The sequence below is a fragment of the Plasmodium knowlesi genome (genome assembly GCF_000006355.2).
Source record: "Plasmodium knowlesi strain H genome assembly, chromosome: 12".
Taxonomy (NCBI): Eukaryota; Apicomplexa; class Aconoidasida; order Haemosporida; family Plasmodiidae; genus Plasmodium; species Plasmodium knowlesi.
In genome coordinates this window covers 1,886,857-1,904,185 of record NC_011913.2, presented here as the reverse complement: position 1 = coordinate 1,904,185, position 17,329 = coordinate 1,886,857, and the positions used below count along the sequence as shown (strand labels likewise).

General features: G+C 39.2%; 3 protein-coding genes across 3 annotated transcripts; 1 reads left to right on the top strand and 2 right to left on the bottom strand.

Annotated features, from left to right (window-relative positions):
• Positions 1-5,620: 5,620 nt before the first annotated feature.
• On the top strand, positions 5,621-9,202 carry PKNH_1242800 (oocyst rupture protein 2, putative; the record flags this gene model as incomplete). Its single annotated transcript, XM_002260442.1, has 1 exon — positions 5,621-9,202. One exon carries the CDS (start codon positions 5,621-5,623, stop codon positions 9,200-9,202), a length of 3,582 nt encoding a protein of 1,193 aa, XP_002260478.1.
• A 1,194-nt stretch (positions 9,203-10,396) lies between these two features.
• On the bottom strand, positions 10,397-10,939 carry PKNH_1242700 (uncharacterized protein; the record flags this gene model as incomplete). Its single annotated transcript, XM_002260441.1, has 1 exon — positions 10,397-10,939. The coding sequence occupies one exon, from the start codon at positions 10,937-10,939 to the stop codon at positions 10,397-10,399; it is 543 nt and encodes a 180-aa protein (XP_002260477.1).
• A 1,288-nt stretch (positions 10,940-12,227) lies between these two features.
• PKNH_1242600 (leucine carboxyl methyltransferase, putative) lies at positions 12,228-14,270 on the bottom strand (the record flags this gene model as incomplete). Its single annotated transcript, XM_002260440.1, has 6 exons — positions 12,228-12,593; positions 12,815-13,189; positions 13,332-13,394; positions 13,529-13,593; positions 13,895-13,983; positions 14,203-14,270. 6 exons carry the CDS (start codon positions 14,268-14,270, stop codon positions 12,228-12,230), a joined length of 1,026 nt encoding a protein of 341 aa, XP_002260476.1.
• Between the last annotated feature and the right edge of the window lie 3,059 nt (positions 14,271-17,329).

Here is a 17,329-nt window from a genome sequence, read left to right as displayed (position 1 = left end):
TAATTTTTAAAACGCGCTGGGCCGGATACAATCACGAAAAAGAGTGACCTGATGAGAAATGCGGAAAAATCCTTTCATTTTGAAAATTAGGAATCATCTTTATCCAATTTAGTGTAAAAACCAGGGGCGAACATGCCGCTACCGGCTGATGCCATGAACAGGGATTGCATTTGCCATTGTGTGTTCGTTCCTTATGTTTCCGTTAAACCTCGGCCCGTATCCCCCATTTATAGTGCGCATTTGTGTTGCCTGCAAAAATTGCCCGCCTCCTGTACGATTGTCCCAACGTGTAAATGCACCTCTCAGCAATAGCGCACCCCGCAAGGAAAAGGATCATACGAAAATATTCGCGCATAACCCAAGGAAGGACGAAATGCGCGAAATTGTTGCAGAAGTCACCCAAGGGGCTCAGCCCAAGAGAAAATTGAAATAAAGATAAAAAAAAAAAATGCCAACCGAGCAAAAATGAAGAAACAAAATTATCTACCTATACACCCCCAAAATAGTTACTCCTATTAATCCCACATATATTTGTACATAAACGCATGTGCATACACACGTGCTTCGAGATGCATGCCTTCCCCCTTATGCAAACCATTTTAGCACAGTTGCCATGGGGACATCTAAGTCATTTACACTGTTGGATCACTCTCCCATGTGCCATAGTCGAAAGACGAGAAAGCACACACCACCCCCATGCTGGAGGTTCATATAAGCATATTTCTTCACCCTTCTATGTTCAAGAGCATATAGGATATGCAGATTATATGCTTCACGGGAGAACAGACAAGTATTTGTGTTTTGCACCAAGTTCTCTTCACCCATTTGAACCTTAAAGGAAGAATGCACGAAAGGGCGTAACTTGCCTGGTGCAAAGCCACCACGTAAGAAATGGCTAATTCAATTTTTAGTTTAGCAAGCAGCACGCCGTGACAACCATGTGCCTGCACAGTTTTCGGAAAAAAAGAAAAAACCAAAGCAAAGCAAAAAGAAGTAAAATAGAGTAAAATAAAGTAGAAATAGTAGCAAAATGAAACAAAATTAAGCCAAATGAAGTAAACACAAATGCTCACATTGTGGATACATCGCCCCATGCGTTGCTGTCATCCATCTAAATGAATAACTAGCTTAGATTTCCCCGGTATGTCAGGACAACTGTAAAGGGCACTTCCCTATGAGGATTTCCTCTAAATCCCCCATTATTTTCCCCCCTATACATATTGGAAGTTCCACCCTTCGCACTTTCCACACATTTTTTCTTCGCGGTAACAATTTAGTCTCAGTTTGATAACTGCCACACTTGGGTACATGCCAAATGTAGTGATCATCTGTTCGACGTGAATTCGCCCTCCTTGCCAGTTGCAGAAAATCATGTTGGGTAGGCAAGACAATCAATTTTGCACTCCCAAGATTGTTCCTTAAGAGGAAAAGAATTATACATTTTTTTTTTTTTTTTTTTTGTTAAAAAGTACTCACATATGTTAATAAGAAAAAAGGTAGCTATTGCTGCTATTTTTTAAGTTTAATCACTAGCCATTTGCTCGATGCATATATATATTTTGCATATGCCTATACACCAATTTTACATTTTTCCGTCACTTCTTCCCTTTTTCTGGGGACACTGGAAATATTCACGCAGATTATCTCAAAAGAATTTTTACCTGCGTGTGCACGTGGCATATTTGTCATGCCCTTTGTAGCCTTTCTTACAATTGGGCCATTTTATAAATTGGAGGGTTTCCACCATGACCATTTCTTAATTTTTGCATTTTCGAAAAGTAAGTTATGTACGCCTAAAATGTTGAGCTTCTCCACCTTGTAGGCTCTGCTTCGCGCGTAAATGCAACTTAGATTTTTTTTTTTTTTTTTTTTGTACTTGTAGTCTCGTATGTGTAGTGCGTGCGGAAGGAGCGCAGGGAAGAAGCTTGCGCCTAGTTTTGGTGTACAGTTTTAAGTACACTTTTGCGTACACCTTTGCTTACACTTTTGAGTGCACTTTTGCGTACACTTCTGGTGCGCGCGGCGCCGCTATAAGATCACCAAGCAGTAGAAGCAAATAATAAGTAGTATATGGTACATATCAATGTGTGAACCGGTGAACAGACGGCGAATCAGGTTAATTCCTTAAGAAGCGCACTCATATGAAAGAATGCTATTTCTCGGCACAAGTTTCTGGACGTAAAAAAGGAGCAATGTTTTTCTTCTCCATCCGACTTCTATTTTATATTCATTTTATCTCAGTTCGTTCATTTTTTTTTTAATTTATTTACGCTCGTTTTTTTTTTTTTTTTTTTTTTTTTTTCAGATGAAATAAAAACGACGTCCTCCTCTGGGAAAGCAGAAAAACGATAAAGGAGGAAATAATTTCCTGTACATGAAAATTTTGAAGCGCTTTTTTGTTTGTCTGAATGTTGAAATTTTTCGTTTCACATGTTTACATGCATGCGCGTACAAACATACTTTTTTTTTTTTTTTTTTTTTTTTTTTTCCACCTGATTTTTGCCAATTTTTCTGATTCTTCACCATTTTTCGTACTTGTACTTTTTTCACTATTTTTCCCGACTTCTTTTTTTTTTTTTTCGTTTTTTTACTTCATTTCGATCTATTATTATTATTATACTATTATTTTTTTTTACTTATGTGAAGGTGGACGCGCAAAGAAAGGAGTACGCGTATACACATGTATACACATGAGAAAAGTACAAATGTAAAAATAAGCAAAGGAGGGGAAGTAAAACCCGTTTTTACACATCGCCCAATTCTTTTTCAATTTTTCCTTTTTTAATTATGTACGAATGTGAACATGTCGATATGTGAAATGTACATGTGACTTCACATACATGTGTACATTTTTTCAGAACAGCGCTTTGCGCACTGTTCTTCCTTTTTTTGCTTTTTTTTTTTTTTTTGCCATATCAGTGTACTTTATGCCAATTCGTTCGATGTTATTTATGCATAAATTCGGAAAAAGGGGAAAGGGAAAATAAAATCAACCGCCACAAACTGGCACCAAGTGGAATGCTTGCAAGTGACTTAGAACAACTTTTGTGACCAAACAAAAATTCAGGCAATTCGGCGAAATTGGAAAATTCAAAAAAAATTCAAAATAGCCACAAAAAGGAAAATTGCTTCAGAATTCTGGAATATACGAACCCTCTACCCTCCATTCTACTTATCTTCCATGATGCCCGATGGTATAGCAAAAATGCTGATAGATTAAGTAAAAAAGAGAGAAGAAAGAAAAAGAAAAGTTTTTCTACATACCCCATTTACGCTGCTAATATCAAAGCAACAGTTTACTACGAATCCCCTGAAAAATAAGACCACTTTTTTTTTTTTTTTTTTTTTTTTTTTTTTTTTTTTTGTTAATCTTTTCTGTAAAAGAGTGCATAAAATAATATTCAGTAATTTTGAAAAAGAAGAATATTAAATGTTCATGCACCATCCCTTGTAACATGTTTCAAAGGAATCGTTACACAGATGTTCATGTATGTATGATGAATGCACAGATATGTATTTTCTACATTTTATGTGTGTACATAATTTCCTACTTCTACTTGTATTACATCTTTTTATGAGGCACTAATATATGTTTATAACGATATCCCACCTTTTTCCTCCTCGTCAAGAAAAATTCGGCTGTACCGGTAAGACGCATACATTATCACAAAGTGCTTGTCGAAATGTGCACAAAGGGATTTAAATCATTCCTAATATACGTATTAATCTGTGCACATGTGTACATAAGTTTTGTCCTATCATGATAAGCTTCGCTGCTCCGTATTTTATCTGTTAAGTAATTTTTTTTTTTTTTTTTTTCTTCATCCGTAGCTTTAATGTAGTATATGTATTTGCCCATAGAGGCACATCCGTGCGTACAAGCTCCCCCCGCCCTCCTTATGCAGGGAGATGAGTTTAACCGTTTTTTTCCCTTTCCACTACTCACTGTGCTGGGAATTTCCAGTAAATCGAATATTTTTACCCCTTTGCTTTCTTTCAAAATGCAGTTCTATGTATTCTAATGTTCAGTTTTAATGCACACGTGTACAGTTTAATATAGTCATCCGTTTGTAAGTGCATGACGAATTAGTTTACATTCCCATGCTTGCGCGCTCAGCTAATGCAGAGGTGGGTGTACGAGGAAAATTACAAGTGTTGTGTAGTTATTCTTTTTTTTTTTTTTTTTTTCTGTTTAATGGGATAATGCACAAGTAAAATTGGTAGTGGAACATTTCTATTCCCCTCTTTCACATGTGATGTGCATACACACCCTCTGCGGGCACCCTTTTCGAGTACCCCTTCCGCGTACTCGTGCGTAGGGACTGCACGTGCTAGTGCATAAGCCTATTCCTCATAATTTTTTTAAGAGCCCTCTTGGTGGCTGGATATATAGTGAACACTTGCATTACTTGTTTGTATAACTATTTCGAATCTCCACTTATCCGCATGCTTCTCTGTTTGCATGTTTTTTTATTTTTTTATTTTCCTCACAATTTTCTTCCTTGTTCATGAAAACGTGGTAGAGAGCGAGCAAGGAAGGGGATGGCAAAGGGGGAAAAAAAGAAAAAAAAAAAAAAGGAAAAAATAAAGAATGGCAGATCGGCAAAGTAGTGGGCAAACGCACTTCATTTGTACTTGTGTAGCGCTGTTTCCCATTAGTTTTTTGGACGATTAAAGATTTATGTACACTTTTTGCCTTCCCCCCCCCTTTTCCCCTTTTTTTTTTTTTTTTTTTTTTTTTTCCCATATGTTAGTGAAGTTTTTCTTTTGGAGTAATTCTACTAATCTCCTCACAACGGTCTGGAATTAAACAAGGATGAGTGGTATAAAAGTAGTAGAACAGAAAAGAAGCATCACACATCCGTCGTTCTTCACATGGCTAGGCTAGAGCGTTAGCATAACATTCGACTGAGTAGTAGCATCCCACCTCTCTTGCTACCTACAACGCAGCGCTCCAGGAGGGGAATACATATTTTTGTATATTTTCAAACTGTCCAAATAGTTATTAATCACAGAATGACCATCAGGTAGAAGCAGAAGACGCCCTTTCTTCCGGAATGGTTAACTGTTAAACAGATTTTATGAATTCACGCAAGATAGAATTGTAAAAGACACCAAACTTGCATATATCCAAGTGCATATTTGTTGAGCACGACTTACTATGGCACATTGTCTCCTCCAAAAGTATAATATTATTTTTCGTTCCCTCCTTTTTTATTTTTTTTTTTTTTTTTGCTAATAAGGCATAGGTCGATTTTCTAAGCCGCCTTGTTTTTCACACCCCACACATTATTACTTACTACTTCCGAAGTGTACATAAATATAAAAGGGGGAACTGAAATCGAGATAGCCATCACACAAATTCGATCATGCATATATCGCAAATGCAGTTCGATCGTTAACATTTCGCTCTGCCAATTATTAATGAATTAATTTGTTTGTACACTTACTAAGTTGTAGTGTGCGAGAGGAGGCTTTGATTATTTAGCCCGGCGGATCAGTTGTCGCGTGCCCTCATATTTGTCCGTCTTTCCCTTCCTCCTTCCTTTTTTTTTCCTTTTTTTTTTTTTTTTTTTTTTTTTTTTTTTACTCCCTTTTGTAACCCCCGATATATGTAGATATGAATGTAAAAAACGTCAAAGATGATGAGGTTGACACCTTTTGGAGAAAGCAGCTAGCCGAAATTTCAAGTATGAGTGTAGAAGATTTAAGAACCCATAATTTACCCATTTCTAGAATTAAAAAAATTATGAAGGAAGATGATGAAATAAAAAGTAATCAGATGGTGTCAGCAGACACCCCTGTCCTATTGGCTAAGGCCTGCGAACTGTTCATTATGGAGTTAACAAATTATGCTTGGAAGTTTACCGAAGAGAGCAAACGAAGAACACTGCAAAGGCAGGACGTGATTTCCGCTGCTTGCAAAAGAGACATGTTTGATTTTCTCATAGACTTGATACCGATAGAAGAACGGATAAAATTTATTAATTTAAATGTCAGGGGGAACTCCAGGAGGAACAATAACAGCAGTAGTAGCAGTGGTGAGGGTAGCCAGGGTGGCGGCAATTATGGGGGTGGCAATTATGGTGATGGGAACTATGGTGATGGGAACTACGGTGATGGGAACTACGGTGATGGGAACTACGGTGATGGGAACTACGGTGATGGGAACTACGGTGATGGCAACTATGGTGATGGCAACTACGGTGGTGGTAACTATGGTGATGGCAACTATGGCGGTGGAAACCACGACAGCGATCATCACAGAGTCGACTTCGACACCGTGAAGCAGTACTACAATATGTATTCGTCGACCTGCAACGACAAGGGCTCCATGAACTTGCAGGCGCTCAATGAGGAGCTTGCCCAAATGGCTGAACTCGCGGAGAAGGAGTTAAATGCGGCGCAGGCGATGACTACCGCGAACCTAGCAACAGAGAATGGGACAACTGCCAACATGGAAAAACTGCGCGACGCGGCGGAGGAATTCGCGGCCAGTTTAAATGCTTTGTACAGAACCAACGATACGGATAACGATATCAACAATGCAAACAATCTATTCCTCAATTTTAATCCAAACACCCATTTAACAGAGGAGCACTCCAGCTCCAACAGCAATGACGAAGAGTGCATGTATGACGCGCAAGGCTGCGACGAGACGCATCGCAACAGTCTCAGTAGCAGTGGAAATCAGTACACACAGGTTAGTGGAATAGCAAAATACAACAGTATAGGTACTTGCAGTAGTAAGAACCAGGGTTCAAAAAGTGAGCATTTCGGAAACAACAACATGAATTCTAATCATGTCAATTTGAAATCTTATTCATCCGTTAAGGATAATATGGATAGACAGTGCAAGCAGGAGTATGTAAAAAACATGATGAACGGGTCAGGCAATTCCTACCACGAGGTGCACACGAAGAAGCACACGAATGAACAGACGAATGGACACGCAAATGGACAGACGAATGGACACGCAAATGGACAGACGAATGGACACACGAATGGTCACACGAATGGTCACACGAATGGTCACACGAATGGTCACACAAATAGTACACATACAGATGGATCAATAAATGGACATACAAGTAGAACAGTGAACATTCCTAACACCATGCAGAGCAAGGATCTTGTCAAAGGAAACATTCCATCCTACCAGAAATTGCAGGAGCTCAAAAATAAATTCGGATATGCTATGCAGACAGTGAATCTTCCTAATGTGTCTAATGTTTCGAACATTTCTAATGTGTCAATTTTGTCGAACGTTTCTAACATGTCTAACTTGTCTAATGCATCGAATGATAATGGCTATACCGGGGGCAATGAGTGCAATGACAACATCCTTTTAAATTCTAATTTGTACTCTACATCGTTATCACCTTCGTACAATGGAATGGCTTCGACGCACCATGTGTTGGCTAAGTACAACATGGTGAAGAACGACGAGATGAAGGAGTCAGAGAATGGTGAAAATAAGCAGGCCGTGCAGGTCCAGCAGATGAGGAATGTGAGCAAGAGGGATGCATACCCCAACGGAGTGAGCGCCAACTACCAACGATACCAATCCGGAAAGAGCGATGAGAAATCAAGTGACGACATGAACTTGGAGCAAAATTACTTCTATAATTACTACCTGCCCGGAGATAACAAAATGGGTCCCAACGTAATAAACAGTTATTTTCTTAATGGGAATCTCATGAACAACATGCAAAATGTAAGTTTAAACGACTCAACCGTTAGAAGGAACAACTCTCCCCCCTCCTGCTCTTCCTCCCTGGATGACAGAAATTCTCAAAACGGCCAAATACCCCAATTGATGCCAACACAAATGATAACCAACAGCCAAATTAACATGTTCGAGAAAAATAGCAACTCAAAAAGTAATAACACCAAAAAAGGAAACGCTGCTCTGAACGATTGTAACAACCCCTCAATAGATCGAACAAATGACATGATGGATTTAAGCAGTATTCCCACAAAATCAAATGTTGAAATAAATAAGGACATGATAAATAATTATTTCAAATTGAATAATAATACCATTACTGCCACCAGCACCACTACATCTACTGCAGCCACCACGGTAGCCACCAATATCAGCGCTATTCAGAATCGCAAAAACAATGGAAATCACAGCGCACACGAGGTAAAGAGCTCACATGTTGGTGATAACCGAATAAATGATGGTCTGCTACACGAAGGGGTACTCAGTGAAGGTCTCCTTAGCGAGGGGTTACTTAGCGAAGGGTTACTCAGCGAGGGGGTACTGAACGATGGGCAGAATAACGAGGATCTGCTCAACGAAGATCGCGTCAAAGAAGACCTCACGAACGATGATTTCCTCATCGACAACTGCATCAACGAAGACCGCATCAACGAAGACCGCATCAACGAAGACCGCATCAACGAAGACCGCATCAACGAAGACCGCATCAACGAAGACCGCTGCAACGAAGACTTGATGAACGATGAGCTTATAAATAACGCTCGCCTGCAGAATAGCATGTTCAACAGTTCCCAATTTGACACTTTCCACTTCGATAGCGCCCATTTCGATAGTGCCCATTTCGATAGCGCTCAATTTGATAGCGCCCACTTCGATAGCTGTCAATTCGATAGTCAAATAATGAACAGCCAAAAAGATAAGAGCCATCTCCCCAAGAATCACCCTCCCAAAAGTTCCCCCCCCAAAAGTCCTACTCCCCAAAATCACCTGCCCCCAAACCGATTTCCAAACAGCCATTTAGGTAACCACCACAGTAGCTCCAGAAATAGCTGCATAAGTGACCAACCAAATAGCCAAAAGAACGACCAACTGAATGACCGTTCGGATGGCCATTTGAATGACTGCATGACTAGCCGAATGGCCGAAAAGGCAATCGACACAATGAACGAAATTTTAAATAGCTCAGAAAGTGGAGTGACAAAAAATAGCACCATAAATATGGTTAACCAAAATATAGACAAGGGCGTCTCAAATAATCATTTAAGTAACATCATGCCAGATGTTAATTCCACTGTTCAAGAAAATGTGAAGCTAAATGTACACTCCAAAATGTGCGTGAACCCTAATGCACAGAGCACTCCTTACAAACCGACTCACCAATTCTCTACGCAAGAAAATAATTATGTTTGTAATTATAACTCTCAGCAATATCACAACAACAAGGTAAACGAAAAAACACACTCCCTTTTGTGAGGATCTCACACCTAAATGGAAATAAAATAAAAAATGCGCAGAGATAAGGGAAGATAGAGTGAGAAGGAATGGGAAACTATAGGAAAGGAGCATCCAACGCAATGCCATAAATCTTACACTAACGTACAACTGCGAACCTGATTTTTATAGCAACTTGTACAAATTCAACCGGAGCGCATGTCCATTTAGCACCCACACCCACGGGGTGAGAAGCCTGTCACTGTCAGCACATGCAGTCCCTACACGCTATCACTACACACACACACGACAAAACATTATTGTCATTGCCCCCCACCCCCCCCACCCCACCCCCTTTCATTATTATTCCACTTTAGATAAACTATTAACAAAAATTTAAGACATAATTTTTAAGATTTGTAAATTTGTTAAATGCTCATGACGGAACGAGCTATTTGTCATCCTGGCGTCATATGCACGAAACTGTATATGCGCAAAGTTATATATGCATACACGTACAGACATTTTTTTTTTTTTATTTTTTAAAAACACTTTTGCGAATCAATGAGGAAGAAAGTCGCCACTTTTTAAATAAACTTAATGTCATTACAAGGCGTTACTTTTGTCTACCTCCTCCGTTCGCGCGAAACAAGCGATGGTTGACACTTGGTCGTTTGGCGCGTGCAGATGGGACAATATGGGAACACAGTCATATAATACCACTACGGCCGTCTACTTTTCCATTTTACTTATTTTTTTTTTTAACAAATAGGTACTTAATTCTTTTATGTTATTTTCATTATGCAAGAAACAACGCTGTCTTTTTTTTTTTTTTTTTTTTTTTTTGGTATATATTCGTCCCTGGAGAGGGCATACTCCATGCTTACGCCTTTAGCAATTTGTTGAAAGTACCAATTGGAATGCGTAAATTTTATAAAAGTAACATTAGGTATTAGGTTAAAAAGGGCAACAGGGGAAAACCATTTATTAGCCGAAAAACGGGGAGAAGTTATAACTGCTCCACAAATGGGTGCCTTAAATTTTGTGCACATCGAATGGGTAAAAAAGAGAAAAAAAAAAGAAGGCTCAAACGTGGGGCATCCTAACGTTTTGAAACACATTTATTTGGCTCTTTCCACGGGGGGAAAATTTGGTCCTCATTGTCATAATTACCATGACCGTTGCCATCGTCGTCATCATCTTCGATGTGGTCCTTGTTCTCTCCCCCCTGGCGACTTAAACCACCTGTGCCTCACTCGGCTTCACATACCCAATGCTCTCGTAATACTTCTGCATGTACTTATGGGAGTTCTTCTCATAATAGGGATCATCCACACCATACTTTGGAACCTCAAAGAAGAAAGGGAATCTTCCGTAAAACTGAACTCGCTTGGGGCGAATATGCAAAGGGTCCTCATCCTGGTAATCTGGTTCGTTGTCTATCAGTGAAGCCTTGAACGACTGGCTAAAATTCCTTAACCAGTGATTGTAGTATGGGACAGAATAGGCATGGTGCTGGCATCGATCAACAATATTTCTTCTCTTGTCCTGTCTCCTAAAATGAACATCTGGGTTGAATAACAGATGCCTCATCAAAACGGAAAAAGAAATTGCTACTGCATAGTAAGAAATAAAGTAGTAGTTGTACTGACTCGGGTCATTAAACCAGTTGTTGTAACTTTTTTTAAAAAAATATTTCAGCAGTTTGTTATCTGTGTAGCATCCATTAAAGTTCCGGAAGAAGTTAAAGTAGTGTTGCGCGCTTTCGAATATAAACATGGTTGGCACGAGTTTTTTCTGTTCTTTATGTTCTTTATGTTCTTTATGTTTTTTCTGTTTTTTTCTGTTTTTTTCTGTTTTTTTCTTTTTTTTTTTTAACTGCGGACGGCAGAGGGGTGTTCAAATGACATAATTCTCTGTCAAGGGGCACTCGCCAGTGTGCTATGATCGTAACCCTCTACTCAATCCTTTACACTTTGGCTGTTAACATGGGGAAGTCAACATGGGAGAAAATGTCAATTTGTGGCAAGCAACAAATGCGACAATTTTCAAGAGGAAAATCCACACTTGTTTATAAAGAAAGAGTTAAATTAAAAACGAAAAAAATGTTCAAACGGATGACAAAAATTGTAGGGGTATTTTTCTTCTCTGTGTTCACTTTATTTTACCTCCCTTTTGCATTGCACATTTTTTTTTTTTTTTTCCTTTCATTCGTGCGCGTGAAAAAAAATGGATACTTCTTTTCCCGTTTGACGCAAGGGAGGAAAAACCTTTGCCGCGAAACGCTGTTCACATTAATTTGACGAAAATTTTCATCTTCACGTTTCACTTTGACGCTGCACTGTATTTCACCATGAAGTATACGCACATGACGTGTAAGTGTTAGCCGCATGTGCGTGAACATGTACGTGAGCAGGGACGTAGTGAATGTGAGCAGATACTCCTTTGTGATATTTTTTTTTTTTTTTTTTTTCCTTTTTTACTCACCGAGCTGTTCCCACTGAGACTGCGGAGGTGCAGGCGACAGCATGGAAATTTATCCTTTCCATGGCCCATCCAAACGGAAAAAAAAAAAACAAAACAAAGCAACCAAGTGGAGTTCAATATAGCGCAAATATATGGCGCTGTAAATTCTGTACCAATTCCCTAACCGGTGGTATGCGTGGGGTGTGAATTTTACTCTCCCACCGTCCTAGCACCGTCCACATATATATATATATATATATAATCCATGTTTGATAACCTCCCGGAATTAATATTTTGCCTGAAAAAATTATACTTCCCTTTCGACAGAATTAGCATCCTTTTAGTATAAGGTACCACGCGGTAACATAAATACAAATAATGCCAATACGAATACGTGTGCGCACCCAGCTGGTACGTTTACACGGAAAGGAGTTTGCGCATTATGAGCAGGTGTAGTTTTGTCAATCCATACAGCGGATAACAGGAGGGATACTAAAAAAACAAAAGAGCGATGCAATGGAGAAACACATCACGGGGAAAAGCACAAGCCAGTTATCATCACTAAACAGATGATACACACAACCCCTGCTGAAAGTATCGCTCACACATTTGGAGAAGATTCTCCCGAACCATACTTTTTGTTCTTTAAAAAAACATATAGATCATTCGTGTTCAAATTTTGGGAAGGACTAAACGCAACGAGTATGAAGTAATGGTTCTGTAACAATCTCCATTCTTCAAACTCATCAAACATTTCAATTTTTTCAATTTTTTTTTTTTCCTCCGTATTTAAGTGATAATCGTAAATCTCGTTCATGTCACTTATGTAGACGTGACTCCATCCCAGGTTCTTAAATCTGCAAAATTGTTTTTCCAAATTGTCGTACTTGAAGATGCTCTTCAGTTCTATACCTCTTTGGCTAAAATTGCTTATCATCACTTTTCCGAAGGCGGTGTTTGGGTTAACCTTGCAAGATGGAGAAAACAGGGAGGATGGCATACATTGGGGATGAAATGCACATTCGGCGGATGAATGCATCTCGAAGTGTTGCTCCTCTCAATGAAAGAAGGACGAGCGAAATAGGACGAGCGAAATAGGACGAACGAAAAAGGACGAACGAAGAACTTGTCTTCATACACACTGCTGAGTGACCGGTCCCCTTCTCCCCGCACCCTTGATTGAGGTACCTGTTCATACACCAAAATGCACGAGGTGTTTCTCATAAGACCGGCCAAAGTTTTTATTAAGTTGTCGCTGCTAGTTATTTCCAAATAAATTAAAACGCACTCGCAAATGAACAGAGTGGGGATGGAAAAGTCGAACCCGCAACTTGTTAAGTGCTTTTCCAGGAGATTTGAGTTGTTCAGGTCCAGCGAGAGCATTTTGTAGTTTCCGCAGTTGATGAGATTTGCATCCACGTCAGGTTTCATCTCCACATCCCCCTGATGATCAACTCCCTTTAGAAAGGACCTCAACTCATCCACTCGGTTTATTATGTTCGCCTTTTCCTGCAGTAGTTCATGGAAATCCATTTCGTAATAGGTCGCATTATTCCTCTGTTCCTGTGGGCGACAAAAAAATGGTATAGGATTTTTGTGCATTGGCACATTCGCAAGCGCTTTAGCTCATTTCCATTTCTGTTCTCTTCCCACTCCCCATAGTTCTCTATCATTTGGTTCTTATTTCAATTCGTTTTCTCCTTACGCTTATCCAAAAGAAGGTCGTGTCCAAACCGGCTCCGATATTAACTATCTGAACGGGTTCCTCCTGCAAGGGTGTCAAAAATCGTGGGGCCCTTTATTGTACATCACCCAGTAGAAATATACGAATGCATAAATGAGAATGTACGAGTACACCTAGCACCATCTCAATCAATCCGCTCTTGATTCTCCTTCAATTACTTCCTTTAGGGACTTGAAAAAGAGCTCAATGTACTGTCTCATTGCAGCAACACGGGCGTAATAGCCTTTCAAAAGGGTAAGAAAAAAAAAAAAAAAAAAAAAAAAAAAAAAAAAAAAAAACGGTATATAGATGGACAGAAGGGTAGAAAATAATCTACAGTTACGGACGAAAAAGTTGTACAAAACGATGTGGTCGGCTACGCTGGGCAAAGGACCTCCTAGCCGGATGGTCTATTTCCCTGAAATCATTTGCTCCATAAACATTCATTCAAGAGCCCCCCCTGCATCAACTGTACACATTAATGCGTCTGGCAAATATATATATTTTAACGCGCCTCAATTTCGTAAGCGCTTTTATTCACAAACCCCTATTTATGAGTGGACTTCTTTTCTCAATCCTTTTGACAAAATATTTTAAGAACGGGTCCGAGTAGTATCCTAGATTAACGGCAGAACTGAGGAAGGAATGAGGAAGAGGGGGGGGGGGGGGAATTCGCGCCTCCTATGTCTATAAGGTTGTATGCAAGGCGGCGTAATCTACAAACACCGCAGGAGAGCATATCATTTGATGACTTCTCATGTCAAAGTGTGCCTTTTTCGCTCGCTTGTCTTTCATTTTATTCTATTGTTTTTTCTTTTTTTTTTTTTTTTTTTTCTTTCTCTTTTTGTGTAACAGTTTGCTGCTCGCCGCCTCGTGGGTTGTGCTCTGGACTCGAGCGTTGGGGGATTTTAACGAATCCATCTTGGCCTTCCGAATTTGCGTCCTTTATATATATAATATATTTTTTTTTTCCTTCTCAATTGAGTGAAGAAAAGACTAAAAGAAAAGGGGGCAGGAGTTAATTTTTGGGGACAAACTTCGCATTTTTAAACCCCTCGTAAAAAAGGGAAATACGAAATGACGTTAAACTCGCCTTGTACCTCTAGCATGGTATACGCATATGCACAAATTGGAGTAGAAGTTCTTTTCCCATTTTTTTCCTTTTTTGTTTATGTGCCCAGATAAGTTTTAACCCGCCCCAGAGGAAGTTTAAATGTGCAAGCTTCTTTTATAATATATTTTTGTTGTTTTGCCTTTTCATTTTTTTGTTTTTTTTTTTCAGTGTAACCTGTTCCGTTCCGACCTGCACCAGAAAAGCCTCTAAAGCATGTGATGCTAGCCCATTTGATAATAACCAAAAATAGCTATGAGCCGTTTGTGGCACCTTTGCAGGAAGACCTTGCGATCCCACCTTAAATCACAAATATTTCCTTTTTACATGACATTGTGTGGAAAAGTTTGACTTAATTTTCTCTCTTTTATGCCTCAAATAATTTTGTGCGGAGCAACAACACACATGGGGCAACCTGTACGGAACTACAGTTCCTTACACGTGTGCAATGCGGAAAACCTCCTGAGCATAGTTACGAGAAAGTGCCTAGATGAAGTAGAAGCTACGTGTACACCTGTGGTACTGCATCTGGTGGAAGCCCCTTATAGTTTATTTTTTTCATTTTTCTCTTTTTTCCCCATCTACCAGAAGTTAATTTGAATGTGTTATATATATATGGCTGGATTATGCTTATCTAAAATTATTCTTTTTTTTGTCACTGGGCATATATTCTTTGCCCTCCACCAATGTGTGGGCTTTAATACAGTGTCCCGCGTGCGCCAGTCAGCACTGCAAATATTTTTTACGTACATTTCAGTGAAGTACAAGAAAGGGTAGATGATTAGGCGGGGCAATGTAAAATTATGGCGTCTAATCCTGTTGTCAAGTGAGCCTTTTATGCCCCGATATTCTTTTAAAAGGATGTTCCTCTGTGTAGAAATGAGAGCATTTTCGGTTGTCCTTAAACAGTGAGAGGCACCACAGTATATTCACTGGATTACCTTTCCACTGGTGTACAAAGAACTGAATGCTCTTAGTTGTAGCTCTTTTTTCTTCATCCCTCCTCCGCTGTGTATTTATTTGCAAAGGCCTTTTTATCCAATGCGATGGCATACATCTACAGGCGCAAATATATATACATACACACACTCATGTGGAAGGCCCCATTTTTTTGTCCCCTTTCCGTTTTATCAACTTTCACCAACCATGAGCCTCTCACCTCCCACTGCACACATCTCCATTAGGCCTATTTTAGCATGCTTGAGAGCAATTTTTTTTTTTTTTTTTACATCCATTTTGAACCCCCCCTCCCCTCTTTTTGTCTCCTCCCCTGGTATATACACACAACTTTGGGAAATATAGTGGAATGGAAATAAGACCTACTTGCGGAGAAAATGAAGTTACACACCAATTTTATTTTATTTTTTATTATTTTATTTTTGCTCTCTTTTCTTTTAAGCTTGATCATACATCCGAGCATGCACATCCACGTAGTTGAGGAAGTGATTCCTTCTATGCTTCCTCTAAATTGACAAAGAAATGTTGCAACTTTCTCGTGAAACTCAACTTACGCTCCTTTGCGTGTTAGCGCAGTATACGCCCGTCTTTATTTTCCGCCTCCCTTTGCACAGAGAAACCAAACACATATAAACATTGGCAAGAAGTTTCTCCCCACCTCCATTTGGTCATCATAAGGGAAGAACCATATTCCCTTGAAGAATGCAAAGATGAGCATATACCTATAACGTAAAGTCATACAGAGAAACCTTTTAAAATAGGCTTGTCTCACGCATATGGGTATACTGATATTGCCTTTTAAAAGAACAACTTTTGCTTTTTCCATGAGGCTACATTACCTGCTTTTCCGCTCATGCGTATTGCACAAAGGAAGAAACAAAAAAAAAAAAAAAAAAAAAAAAAAGAGCCTCATCAAAAAAAGAAAGGTGAAAGACATCTTATTTAAATTAATTTTTTTACCAAGCTTCCGAAAAGTTCGTAAAACTTTAAGCAACCCTCCTTCGCTTGAATTTTTTCCATGTGAAAAATTTTACGTTTCTTCCCGTTTGTTTTATCAGCTCTTTTCCGCCCTCATTTATTTATTGATTGTTTTTTGACGCATTTATTTGCCCAATTAATGACTTACAATATATATATATATATATTTTTTTTTTTTAACATGTATGCATGGCCTCCCCCGCCAATTTGTGCGCTCCTGCAATGCACAAGCAATTGAGTTCATTGCCTTTGCAGTGATTTTGCAAAAACCCCTCCTTCCAAAAACACTACATATATGAGCGTATAGAAAGAGTAGCGCTGAGGAGTTCCCTTTTACTCGTCGTGTACCCAAATGTACCAAGGTGCGAAGGTACATGCATTCACTTGTGCATACGCGTATGTAATTATATGGCACATTGAAGTATCCGCATTGCGTTTAAAAACAAGCCCTCCTTTTTTAAAATGAGAACATAAAATTAAGGGACAAGCTATAAATCTTCATGGTCCCGTGTATAATAATAATATGCGCAAAAGCTTTTTTTTTTTTTTTTTTTTTTTTTTTTTCCGAATTCGTGTTTGCGCTTTTGGCATCTCTCATTTTCGTTGCTCAACCATTCATCATTCTTTGCTAATTCATTGGTCATTCATTTTTCATTCCTTCCTCATTTTTCGCTTCGCAGTACTTTTCATTTCCTCCCACGTACCATCCCATAATTTTTTCCCATTCGTTAAGCCCCCCTTGCGAAAAAGCGCATTCCCAACATTATGCATATGCGTATGCGCACGCGCGTATGTTCCTGCAAGCATACCCATGTATACTTTCATTTGCGTATACTTAGCTCGTATACTCAACGCAAGTGCACGTACTGCGCTCACCCACGCCCAAGAGGTTAATGCTTAAGGAGAGAAGCCATACCTATCATTCCACGCCTTC